Source organism: Balaenoptera ricei, chromosome 8, assembly GCF_028023285.1.
Source record: "Balaenoptera ricei isolate mBalRic1 chromosome 8, mBalRic1.hap2, whole genome shotgun sequence".
Classification (NCBI taxonomy): Eukaryota; Metazoa; Chordata; class Mammalia; order Artiodactyla; family Balaenopteridae; genus Balaenoptera; species Balaenoptera ricei.
This window is the reverse complement of record NC_082646.1, coordinates 15,558,598-15,572,708: the sequence shown is the minus strand read 5'-3', so window position 1 is coordinate 15,572,708 and position 14,111 is coordinate 15,558,598. Positions and strand designations below refer to the sequence as shown.

Sequence of the window (14,111 nt, the reverse complement as noted above, 5' to 3'; positions counted from 1 at the left end):
TGCCACAACTAAGGAGCTGGCAAGCTGCAACTAAGACCCGGCACAACCAAATAAATAAATATTTTTTTAAAAAACTGTTTACAGCAAGGCACCAAAGGACCATATAGGCACTGTAGAGCCCAGCAGAACACTGGGTTCTAGTCCCAACTCTGCCACATGGTAACTATAGAACCTTCGAGTTTATTTTGAGCTGTTTCCTCTCTAAAACTACCTTCCTCTCACAAATACTGATTCTAGACACAATTTAAGTTTACCCTTCATCTCTCTGCCTAAGCTCTCCTCTGACAGCCACTGACCAATTAGGAAAGAGATATTCCTAACTTGGTAGTGACTTCAGCTGAGACTCTCCAGGTAGAGAATGGAGTCCCTCAGGGATTTTCAGATCTCAAAATTATTTTAAAATCCACAAAAGTCTCAAATGGCTGGGGGGCAGACAGCCTTTCTTCAGGATTGCAGCAGAGAGGATCGCTATCCCAACAACATCCACTTTTCCCCTCTTCCTGGGCGTGCATCACATTTCTCAAGCTCCTTTGCGTTAAGCAGCAGCCATGCAACTAACTTCTGGATAACAGAATGTGAATGGCTGTGTGCCACTTCTAGAGCTGGCCCACGATACCTACCAAGCAACCCTCCAAGCTCTGCTCAGCTCACCAAAATGGCAATGCCCAAAGCAACCCTGGAAGCCACGTTAATGTTGGCATCAGCCTGGTCCCTAAATGACTGCGTGGAGTAGAGAATCCCCCTCCCTCTCACCCAGTCTGAAACTATCCTGGACATGAGTGAGGAGGGAGGAAAAAAACTTCTATTGTGGTAAGCCAGTCCATTTGGAGACTGTCATAGCAGTTTAGCCTACCCCAACTAATACAGGTACTAAATGTCAATTCCATTAGAGCAAGACCTTGCCTCTGGATGTGTGCTTAGAGCCCCAGGCGCAAAGAATTGAGTGGATCACATGCCTGAGGTCAGGACACACTATCTCACTCATCCATGCAAGGCCCCTCTTTTGTTTCCCTTTCCCTCCTTCATTCCGCATTCTAGTCCCATTCTGTTCCCTCCCTCAGACACTATTCTAGTAAGTTCTAGTAAGGTGTAAATTCTCCTTAAAAAATGCTTTCTGTGTTTCTGTTGTTTTCTGTGTTCAATTTACTTAGCTAATTTTTGCTATAAATTTCATTATTCCTTATTTTTCTCACCTGGAGTCTATCATGTCCTAACAGCTTGCATCTGACTTTTTTATAATATTCCATCATATGCATATACCACATTTTACTTGTCAATTCCTTTAGAAACAGGCTTCTAAGCTGTTTTCAGATTCTTGCTACCCAAGATACATATAGATAAACATCCATATATGTAACTCCTTGTGGATCTGTGCAAGTTTCTCTGAAGGATAAAGCCAGGAGTGGAACTGCTTTGAGGTAGGGTATGTACAAACTTAATATATCAGTTATCTATTGCTGCATAACAAATTACTTAAAAACTTAGCAGCTTAAAACAATAACACCCACAGAATGAAAGGAAATACTTGCAAATCATATATCTGATAAGAGAGTTGTTACCAGAATATATAAAGAATTCTACATAACAGTGTGTATGTGTGTATATGTTTGTATGTGTATGACAAATAACCCAACTGAAAAATGAGCAAAGGATTTGAATAAACATTTCTCCAAAGAAGATAAAGATATTCAACATTAGGCATTAGAGAAATGCAAATCAAAACCACAATGACATACCACTTCACACCACTAGGATAGCCATAATCAAGAAGACAGATAATAACAAGTATTAGCGGGAGTTCCCTGGTGGTCCAGTGGTTAGGACTCAGCGCTTTCACTGCCGTGGCCAGGGTTCAATCCCTGGTCGAGGAACTAAGATCCCACAAGCCGCATGGCACGGCCAAAAACAACAACAAAAACAAGTATCGGCAAGGATGTGGAGAAACTGGAACTCTCATACACTGCTTTGGAAGTTTGGTAGTTCCTCAAAAAGCAAAACATGGAGTTACCATATGAGTCAGCAATTCTACTCCAAGAAAAATGAAAACCTAAGTCCATACAAAAACTTGTACGTGAATGTTCATAGCAGCATTAGTCACAATAGCCAAAAAGGGGAAACAACTCAAATATCAACAGATGCATGGATAGATAAAATGTGGTATATCCATACAAGGGAATATTATTCAGCCATTAAAGGGAATGTGGTACTGATACATACTACAACACGGATGAACCTTGAAAACACTACGCTAAGTGAAAAGAGCTAGATACAAAACGCCACGTATTGTATGATAGTCCCATTCACATACTATATGAAATGTCTAGAACATGCAAATCTATAGCAACAGAAGGATTAGCGGTTGCCTAGGGCTAGGGGAGCTGGGGACAAGTGAAGAGTGGCTGCTGATGGATACAAAGCTCCCTGTATCCAAAATGTTTTTAAATGAATTACAGTGAAGGTTATACAACTCTGTGATATGCTAAAAACTACTGAACTGTACACGTTAAATGGGTAAACAGTATAGTATGTGAATTATATCTCAAGCTGTTAAAAAGTAATAAACACCTCCTCTTATCTCAATTTCTTTGTGTCAAGAATTTGGAGCTGGGTGGTTCTGGCTCAGGATCTCTCATGAGGTTGCAGCCATGTTGTTGATCAGGGCTGAACCCATCTAAAGGCTTGAATGGAGCTAAAAGGATCCACTTCCAAGGTGGCTCATTCACAGGGCTGATAAATTGGTGTGTCTACTGGTGAGAGGCCTCAGTCCCTCTCCGCATGGGCCTCTCCAGAGGACCACTTGAGTGTCCTCATGACATAGTAGCAGGCTTCTTCCACAGCTAGTGATTCAAGAGAATACAAGGCAGATGCTTCAATGTCTTTTATGACTCAGCCTCAGAAGTCACACATTTCCAGTACATCCTACCGGTTACACAGGTCAGCCCTATTCACTGTAGGAGGGGACTACACGAGGGCTTAAATACCAGGAGTCAGGGATCATTGGGGCCATACTGGAAGCTGGCTATCAACACTTGATGATTCGGAAGACAATGATAACAACAGCTAATAATTTTGTGACATGTACTATGTGCCTGGCACTGTTCTAGGCTCACAATAAACCTATGAGGTGGGTAATATTATATCCATTTCAAAGATGAAGAAACTAAAACACAGAGAAGTTAAGTGGCTTATCAAGGTCACACAGTAAAAGACATACCTGAGATTCAAACTCAGACAATATTCTCTCAAAAATTCTGCAATACTGCATCCCAGATATTACTTATTTTCAATTAAGTTTTGCCCATTTGTTCTCCAGAATGGATGCACCAGTTGAAACTTCCCATGAGTTTTCATTCCCCATGAGAATTCAGTCTCTTGCTTATTTTTGCTAATAGATACAAAGTAGAAACTCATTAATGTTTTGATCTCTATTTCTCTAATTTACTAGTAGTAATATACTTATTAGCCATTCTGGTTCTCCCTTTAGATTTTACATATTCATATTCTTTGCCTATTTTTATTTTGTGTTTTGTATTTCTTTCCAATTTGCAGTAGTTCAATCTCTTATAAATGTAATCCTTTGTCACTTTTAGACATTGGAAATATTTTCTCCTCATCTATACCCATTTTTAACTTTGACTATGGGGTGCTTTGTTGACTAGAAATCTTTAATTATGATGTAGGCAAAGCTATCAAACCTTACGGATTGTGATTTGGAGATCTAATTTAACAAATTTATCCTCACCCCAAGGTCACAAAGACATTCCCCATTTTTTCTTATTGGCTGTAGCATTTTACCTTTCATTTAGGTAAAATCACTTTGGGATTTGTCTTTGCTTTATGTGGTTTAAGGCAGGGATCCAACTTTATTTTTGTCCATATAATAAGCCAATTTTCTGAGCACCATTATCTATCTCTTCCCCACTAATTTGTGACACTACCTTTACCAGACACCAAGTCTCCAAACAGCCATGTCTATTCCTAAATCTAGTTTAGCAATAATTCTTATTTTCTAAGAGGAAGGAGCTATCACTGTGAAAGTTTTTACTCATCCTGCTTCCTAGATGAATGAAAAATCCAACTATCACCCTCCAAGATCCCTGGAGGTTCAATATTAGCTTGTATTCTTCCCCAAAACAGAATATCCATTTAAGAAAATTATTTTAAAAAAATAAATGTGTGTTTATTAAAAAGGGAAAACCCTAACCAAGAACAAACCCTGGGACACAGAGAAATCAACGCTTCCTCTGAAAGCCAGCAACAGGCAGTGTCAGCACACCTGAGAAGTACAGGTCTTTCAGTCCAAACATTACGTCTCAAATATTCTTCTGCAGTCAAAACTGGCATCCAACAAGTCGCTGGTCTGTGTGGGCCCTGATTATGAGCACAGATGACTGTTGCAGCTGGACGTCTGTCCACCCTGTGTCCACCACCACAACCCACAGCCACCCCCACTGCCTCAGAAAAGTTACATATCCTCAACACTCCACTTGTAGGCAAGTTCCTCCACCGCCTTCTTGCTGGTAAGCCTGGCAAAGCGCTTCTGTTCAAATCCATTGGATCTGCAATCAAGAAATACTAATCAGCCGGAATCCTGAACTGAACATTTATTTCTGAAAAAAGAGTTCACAATCTAATGAGCAAAAAGGAAAGTAAAGGCAATCATGTGAAAATATTTAAGACATAAGCAACAGAATCAGAAAGACAGAATACATAATCCAACCTCTTATTAGTCCTTGTTCAGTTCCTTCTCAAACTCTTTGACAACTGTTTCAAACATTTACCACTCTCTAAAGGCCCAACTCACTCTCAACTGATGTCTATGTATTATACTTTATCCATTCGTTACACAAAAAATTAGTGAATTCTTATTATGTACTAGGCACTGTGTCATGAAAATGAGTATAACATAGCACCTATCCTGATAAACTCACAGACTAGTGGAGGAGATTGACATTTAAACGAAAAATTAAAACAAAAAGCATGGATTATGGTAGAAATACGCACTGGGTATCATGGAAGCAGAGTGGGGACCTTACTCAGCTTGGGAGGGGGACAGACAAGAATGGTCAGCAAAGGCTTCGTGAAGGGGGCCACTACGCTAAGTCTGAAAAGACGGAGTTAACCAGAGGGCCAGAAGGGTCAGGAGGGCATTTCAGCACAGAGCATAGCACGAGCAACAACAGCAAGGGCACAAAGTAAGAAATCGTATGGCACATGCAGGGAACCAAAGGCAAACTGGTATGGCTGGAGCCTCAAATATGAAAAGAGAGCAGCACGAGACAAAGCTAGAAAGGTAGGTAGAGGGCAAATCATAATGAGCTCTGTAAGCCACAGTATAAAGCTTAGATTTCACCTAGTAAGGATAAATTTATTGTTTTTTATTTTTATTGGAGTACAGTTGATTTACAATGTTGTGTTACTTTCAGGTGTACAGCAAAGTGAATCAGTTATACATATACATATATCCACTTTTTTTTTTATTCTTTTCCCATGTAGGCCATTACAGAGTACTGAGTAGAGTTCCCTGTGAAGGATAAATTTAAAGTGGGAGCATAAACTGCATTTCAAAGAGATCACTCTGGAGGAGACTGAAGGCAGGAAAGTTACTGCAATGGTCCAGGCAACAGATGATGAAAGTAATGATAAAGAAGAGGGACAGAAAGAGAGAAAACATAGTAGGACTTAGTGATTGATCAGTTATATAAGAGCAAAGGAGGAAGAGGTAAGTTTGATTCATGGGTTAATAATTTTAGTGACTAGATGAATGAGGCTGCCATTAACCAGGACAGAACACAAGAGGAGGAGCACGCTTAGAGTAGGGAAAGCTGATGAGTTCAGTTTTGAATATGTTTGCATTTAAGGTGCCTCAAGTACATATCAACAGAGAAATCCAATGCACAGCCAGATACTCCAAACTGAGGTGCAAATACAGATTTGGGAATCATGTACATACAGCTGGTAAGTGAAGGTGTACTAGACAAGATTCAGCCAAGAGAGCACACGGAGTGAGAACAGCTAAGGGTTACAGATGGAGCCCAGAGAAACATTTAAGCAGGGGGCACAGAGGAACAGAAGTTCATAAAGGTGGCCAAGATGAAATGATAAGAGAAAATAACCAGAAGTAGGGTGTCATGGAAGTCACTACAGGGGTGAATTTCAAGGAGTGGCCCTCAACTCCCTTCTAATACCATGTACTTCGTCTTCTTACATAAACTTCTTGAAAGAGCCTTTACTCACTGTCTACTTCCTTATTTTTCATTCATTCCTTCACACAACAGAACTTGGCTTTTGTTTCACTATGCTATGGAGTTAATGCTCTCTCAAGTCATTAATGACCTTCCTTATTGCCAAACCCAGTGATTTCTCCCTCTCACCTAATCAGTCACTTGGTTCTGCCATCTTATCACTTAACCAATTTCCCACCTCCTCCTCTCTCCATTCATACTACCACTGTCATGGTTCAGACTTCCATCATCTTTAGCCTAATCTACTGCAACAACCTTGTATCTTGTCTACTTCCAAATTGGTGCCTTGCAAATGCTTCGTACGACCGCTACAATGCGTCACCTATCTAGAATGTAGAGCTACTGTTAATCCACCAGTGGCTCCCCTCTGCCTCTAAGGTGAACACCAAGCTCCTCAGAAATGTTTCCAAGTCCTTCAGTGACCAGGCCCCTGCTTACCTTTCCAGCCCATCTCACACAACTCCATTTCACACTTACTGCTATCCAACATCAAACTGCTTATAACAGGCCCCCACCCCACCAAACACTGGGATGTTCCATATCCTTATGACCTTGCAATACAGGATGCTCTTCCTTAAATATCCTTCCTTTCCTTCTTATCTTGGTTAATGACTGACATCCCTAAAGACTTAGCTCATGTATCACCTCCTCTAGGAAGCATGCATTCCCTGACCATAGTCTCCCAAGGCTGAATCTAACTACTCTTCCTTTGTGCTCCCAAGGCACCTTGAAAATCCTCTATAGTAATACTTAGCAAGTAGCATTGAAATTATTTACTTGTCTGTCTTCTCCTCTAGATAGAAAGTGAGTTGCTGTGCTCAAGGACCGTCTCTCACTAATTGTGAGACCCTAGCACCTAGTACATAGCTGCTTAAAGTTATAATACGTATGCTAAGTGCTACTGAACTGATTGGGATGACAGGCTTCCCTCTTTCCTAAGGCCTTCCCTAAGGGATCAGTTGGGTGAGTAGTGAAAGGGTGAGGAAGAAGGGAAGCTTATTATGAATGGCACCATCTCCAACCTCAGAAGCATGCATGGTGTTCTAGAGCACAAGGAAACCACTGCTTCTTGTCTTGGGGAATAAGTACTTAAGAGAATCAACACTAATATGATCAAACAGACAAAAGGTCCTATGAATAACAAACCAAACCCTAAACAGAATCAAAAAAACAAACTGCAAGAGAACACACAGTGGAAACAGCTTTAGACCGAAGAATGAGATGCCCAAGGTCTAATTCCAGCTTTATCAGGTGAGCTGAAAGACTCTAAGTTGTTAAATTTATCGGGGCCTCCGTTTCTCTTTTAAATAATGTAAGTTAGTTTAATTGACCTTACGGGTTTTTCTAACTGTAACATACTATAGATCTGTTTTAGAAATATTTACTTGCCAAAAACAGACAAAAGCAGAAAAGGCAATGAAAGAATAAATAATCAGAAAGAAAGCAAGGATGAGAAAGGGAACTAAAAGGAAAACTCTAGGAGAAAATAAGAATGAGAAGTGTAGGAAAACTACAGGGAGAGATGGAGACAAATTATACCAGTTAAAAACCAGGTCAGGGAGAGTTCTGTTTTGGGTCCAGAAATTTGAAAAAAATAGAAAAAAGAAAAAAAGAATGAACTCAGTGTAGCAGGAGTATCTTTAGGGTTGTGGCTATAAAAAGATCTACTTCTGGCTATACAGCAAATTAGTATTCTGAAAAATCCTCCTGTTACCAAAAAGCCGATATACAGTGCGCTGCAAACGAAAGCAGGAAAGGAGCCTGAAACCACAGCCACCCTGAGGATACCTGCCAATATCAGGAACTAGAGCTCTGGATTTAGATGGCAGCTTAAAGGACAGAAGATAATGCCTTAGGCCCATATAAAGCAGAGTGGTAGATTCCAGTCATGGCAGAGAACTCATGCAAACTAATCTACACTCAGAAAACAATTATAAAGTCTGGACAAAATATAAAGATACAAGTATCTGAAAGTATTTGAAGGCATGAGAGAGTGACCAAAAGCAGACAAAACTTGGGTGGGAGTCTAGGTGTGAGAAGAGATTTGTGAGGCTTTTTGCCAGAGGGCACTTCCCAAACTGCACAGCTCATGGAGGCAGAAAGGCACAGGCCTACTGGCTTGAGGTGTCAGTGCAGAGTGAGCAGAGCAGCTGGAAAATCAGGGAAGAAATACTGAAAGGGAGGTAGCTTCAAAAGGGATGAACCCCAAAATCTACATACAAACTGCACCCAAATCTTTGGCTAACTGCTAAACTGTGCTTGTGCAGGGGAAACCCCCTTGGGCCCCATGAAAAAGCAGCAGCTAGAAACTGAAAGAACTGAGCAGAAACTCCTGCAAAGGAGTTAGAGTTTGGAGTTAAAATACAGCCAAGTTAACTGTCTGCTGGAATAAAAATCAACACACTTCAAGGACTTCCCTGGTGGCACAGTGGTTAAGAATCTGCCTGCCGATGCAGGGGACACAGGTTTCGAGCCCTGGTCCAGGAAGATCCCACATGCCGTGGAGCAACTGAGCCCGTGTGCCACAACTACTGAGCCTGCACTCTAGAGCCCGCAAGCCACAACTACTGAGCCTGCATGCCACTACTGAAGCCCGCGCGCCTAGAGCCCGTGCTCCGCAACGAGAGAAGCCACTGCAATGAGAAGCCCGCACACCACAACGAAGAGTAGTCCCGCTCACCGCAACTAGAGAAAGCCCATGCGAGGCAACGAAGACCCAACGCAGCCCAAAATAAATTAAATAAATAATTAAAATAAATCAATTAATAACTAAAATAAAAATAAGATGGTTACACCATCTTATAAAAAAAAAACAACACACTTCAAAGAAATATAAGAGAATTCAAAGTCTCTGCAATGTATCATTCATAATGTCCAGTATAACATTTTTAAGTGACCAGACATGTAAAGAAATAGTAAAATGTGATGAAACTCAAGAAAAAACTATGAATAGAAACCAATCCTGAGATAACCCAAATGTTGCAATGAGCAGACAGTACTTCGAAGCACCAATTATAAATATTCTCAAGGAAAAAAAAAAAATGATTCATAATGAATGAATAGGTAGGAAATCTCAGCAGAGAAATATGTCAAATGGAAATTCTAGAGTTGAAAAATATAATAAACTAGCTGAGGGACTTCCTTGGTGGCACAGTGGTTATATTATAAAAATATAATAAACTAGCTGAGGGACTTCACTGATGGCACAGTGGCGCCTGCCAATGCAGGGGACATGGGTTCGAGCCCTGGTCCGGGAGGATCCCACGTGCCGCAGAGCAACCAAGCCCATGTCCCACAACTACTGAGCTTGCACTCTAGAACCCGTGAGCCACAACTACTGAGCCCACGTGCCACAACTACTGAAGCCCACGTGCCTAGAGCCCATGTTCCACTATAAGAGAAGCCACCGCAACGAGAAGCCCATGCACTGCAATGAAGAGTAGCCCCTGCTCGCCACAACTAGAGAAAGCCCACGTGCAGCAATGAAGACCCAACGCAGCTAAAAATAACTAATAAATAAATTTAAACTAGCTGAAACAAAAAATTCAGTGTATGAGCCTAATAGGCTAGAGATGGCAGAAGAGTCAATGAACTTGAAATCAGATCAAAAAAATTATCCCACCTTAAGAACAGAGAGAAAAATAATGATAGAAAAATGAACAGGACTTCAGAGATCTGTGGGATAATATCAAGTAGTGGAAATAGTGTAATTGGAGAAGGAAAAGTGGTTTAAAAAAAAAAGAAGAGGAATTGAACAAAAAATAGCCAAATAACCTCCCAAATGTGAAAAACATGAACTCATAAATCTAAAAAGCTCAACAAACTCAAAAAAGGATAAATACAAAGAAAACCACACCTAGGTACATCATAGTCAAACTGCTGAAAACCAAAGACCAGAAGGAAATCATGAAAGCTGCTGAGCCAGAGAATATATTATAATGTGTATATGTTGGGGTTAGGAGATGAGACGATGAAACAAATGAAATCTGAGGGCTGACTTCTAATTGGAAACAATGGAGGCCAGAAAGTGATGAAAAGTCTTTAAAGGGCTGACAGAGCTGTCATAGAAGTCTCATACTGTCAATCCTGAGTTCTCTGTGTTGGTTTGAAACCTCAGGAGTTCCCTGGGTAAAATCTGAAATTGGCCCCCATACTCAGAGGACAACGAGAGACAGAAAGAGAAAGAGGCAGATCACTCCAGATTGGCAGGTGGCAGGTTTAATAAGCAAGGGAACTTACATACAAGGTTTGTCTTGGGCGCAGGACAAGTGGTTCTCCACACCTGCCTGCCAGAACCTTAAAAGTTTATATAGAGGCCTTATATATAAGGGTTCAGTCACATATTCAGTCCAGATGGTCAACAGCACCCTACTCTCTCAAGGCTATGTCCTTGAAATGGCTGCCAGTATGAGAAGAGTAGGCAGGATGTACATTCCAAGGACAGGGGAGAGGTAAGGGCCTCCAGTTGCCTGGGTCCAGCTCATAGATCAACCAGTGGTCACATCCCCTCGATAACCTCCCCCAACACTATGCCAGTGAAACAATCCTTCAAAAACGAAGGTGAGAAAAAATTCTCTAATTTAATTAATAGAACTGTGCCAATGCCAACTCCTGGCTTTGATAATGTACTATGGTTATATAAGATATTATCATTGGGGGAAGTTGGGTGAATGGTACACTAATACACTGTACTATTTTTTCAAGTTCTTGTGAGCCTAACATTACTTCAAAATTAAAGCTGTTAAGAAACAAAGGTGAAATAAAGATGTTTTCATATCAACAAAAACTGAATTTTTTGCCAACAGACCTGCACTGAAGGAATATTAAAATTTCCTAATTTCTTTAGGAAAGAAGGAAGAATACCAGAAATTGTAACTATGTGAGTAAGTACTAACAACTACATATTTTTTTCTTTTGTTTTCTTAGCTTCTTAAAAAAATATATAACTGGGCTTCCCTGGTGGCGCAGTGGTTGAGAATCTGCCTGCCAATGCAGGGGACACGGGTTCGAGCCCTGGTCTGGGAAGATCCCACGTGCCGCGGAGCAACTGGGCCCGTGAGCCACAACTACTGAGCCTGCGCGTCTGGAGCCTGTGCTCCACAACAAGAGAGGCCGCGACAGTGAGAGGCCCGCGCACCGCGATGAAGAGTGGCCCCCGCTTGCCGCAACTAGAGAAAAGCCCTCGCACAGAAACGAAGACCCAACACAGCCATAAATAAACAAATAAATAATTTAAAAAAATATATATATATATATATAAAACTGCAGAGTAAAAATTTTAACACTGTATTGTGGGATCTATACCATTTTTTATGTAATATGTATGAAAACAATAGCACTAAAAACAGAGGTTAAGTAGAACTGTAGTGTTGCAAGGTTCTTATATTTTATGTGAAATAGTACAATTATAACTCTCAGTAGGCTGTGATAAATTAAAGATACGTACTGTGATCCTCATAACACTGAAAAAAAAATTGCAGAGAGGTATAACTAAAAAGAAAACAGAGCAATTAAAATTCAATACTAAATTCACACACCTAAAATCCAAACCACTGACAATACCAAATGCTGGCAAGGATATGGAGCAACAGAAATCCTCACTCTTTGCAGTAATGTAAAATGATACAGCCTCTTTGGAAGACAATTGGCAGTTTCTTATAAAATTAAACATAATCTCAACAATACAATATAGCAATCATTTACCCTGGTATTTACCCAAGTAAACTGAAAACTATATCCACATAAAAACCCATACACCAATGTTTATTGTAGCTTTATTCACAACTGCTAAAAACTGGGAGCAACCAAGATGTCCTTCAACTGGGGAATAAACAGACTGTGGTATACCCATCCAATGCAATACTACTCAGTGATAAACATGGAATACAGTACTGATTCATGCAAGAACATGGATGAATCTTAAAATGCATTTTGCTAAGTGCAAAAGGTCAGACTCAAAAGGTTACACATTGTATGATTCCATTCATGTAACACTCTGGAAAAGACAAAACTACAGGGACAGAAAACAACAGCAGTAATTACAAGGGGTTGGTGGAGGAGGTATAAATGACTAAAAGGAGACTTACACAGGAAATTTTAGAATGATGGAACTATTCCATACAGTACTAGGGTGGTGAATGAATGACTCTACTCATTCGTTAAATCCCATAGAACTATACACCATAATGAGTAAACACTAATATAAGTAAACTATAAAAGAAAAAAATTACCCAGGATGTTTGGCAGGGGAGAGGTATGGGGGCTGACTCTTTAAGTTATGTTGGAAAATGGTATTTTGATTAGAAATTATAAGGGTAAGAACAAAATGAACTGCACATAAATGCTACACTCTAGATGGTAAATTAGTTTCTCATTTCTGAATTTCTCAATTTTGAAACTATTTTACATGTGTCCTGGGATGAGCAAAATGGATGGTGGATGGTGGGTGCCAGGTTTCTCAATGTTGGGGAGGTAAGCAAAAAGGAAAGGTAATACTTGGTTAGAGTCAGTTACATCAACATGAACTCATATTTATATATATATGTAAATATATGTGTATATATAACATACTTGCAGGTGGATAGACACAGAAACAATTATAGATATGTGTGTATACACAGACTACTATACACGCATTAAGTAGCTCTGTCTGCTGAGAGGGTCTAGAAACAATGACACCTCAGTAACAACAAGCACTCTAGCAGTCGGATCTTGGTTTCTAAATATCTTTCTCCATTAAAAGCAGTCAGGATTTCTTAGAGAAATGGCTATTTTAGGGCTGGGGCAGAGAAAATACAATATGAGCCTGAAGCACCTTATAGTAACAGAAAGTCAAAGAATGCTCAAAAAATAGAAGGATGGGCATATAAAAGGGACACCTGAGAGAACTCCCAATGGCCAAAGAACAGAACAATTTAAGCAACAAAATAAATAACATACTATTAGATTACTATACAAAGTATAAAATATACATGAGTCCATACTGATATAAACAAATGATTGAGCAAATAAATGGGGAGATGAAACAGATCTTCCTTACAGAAAAAGTCTAAATAATATATGTAGATATCCTTCTGTAGGTCTCCTTTTGAGTGTAAGCTGAACTCAGTCGACTCACTTCCAGAGAAGAGAGTATGAAAGAAGAAAAACAGTAATTTTAAAGCAGAGAAACCCGGCAAACACTCATTACCTTAACCCAGTGATCCAGGTTAACATTACTAGTGATGTCATGTGGATATCATGTAACCCCTAAAAGGATGTGATGAGAAGGACACTCCACCACTGTGGAATTCTTTCCAAAAACCCATAACCTCAGGCTAATCATGAGAAAAACATCAAACAAACTCAGTTTGAGGAACATTCAACAAAAATACCTGACCATACCGCCCCCGCACAAAAGTGTTAAGGTTACAAAGAACAAAGAAAGACTGAGAAACTGACACAGATCAGAAGAGACTGAGGAGACATGACAACTAAGTACAATGTGGTATCCTGAATTGCATCCCTGAACAGAAAAAGAACATTAATAGAAAACTGGTGAAATCCAAATAAAATCTGGTGCATTAATAATAACATACTAATGTTGGTTTCTTAGATTTGATTAACGTACCACGATAATATAACGAATGGTAACAAAACTGGATAAGGAGTTTACAAGAATTCTTTATAGTATCTCTGCAAATTTTCTATAAATCTAAAATTATTCCAAAACAAAAAGTTTACTTAAAAAAAGAATACAAAAAAAAATTTTCAAAACACTACCCCAAGCAACTGCAAAATACACATTATCTTCAAGTGCAAATGGGCTATTCACCAAGGTAAACCATATACTGGGCCATAAAACATGCTTAATAAATTTCAAAAGAT

General features: G+C 39.7%; 1 protein-coding gene across 1 annotated transcript in view; it reads right to left on the bottom strand.

The window, feature by feature from the left end:
* Window positions 1–4,155: 4,155 nt before the first annotated feature.
* BUD13 (BUD13 homolog) overlaps window positions 4,156–14,111 on the bottom strand; it is a 35,088-nt gene continuing 25,132 nt past the window's right edge. Inside the window, exon 10 of the mRNA XM_059930347.1 lies at window positions 4,156–4,559. Within this exon, the coding sequence (XP_059786330.1) occupies window positions 4,466–4,559 (94 nt within the window). The 3' untranslated portion in view covers window positions 4,156–4,465. The remainder of the gene's footprint in view (window positions 4,560–14,111) is intronic.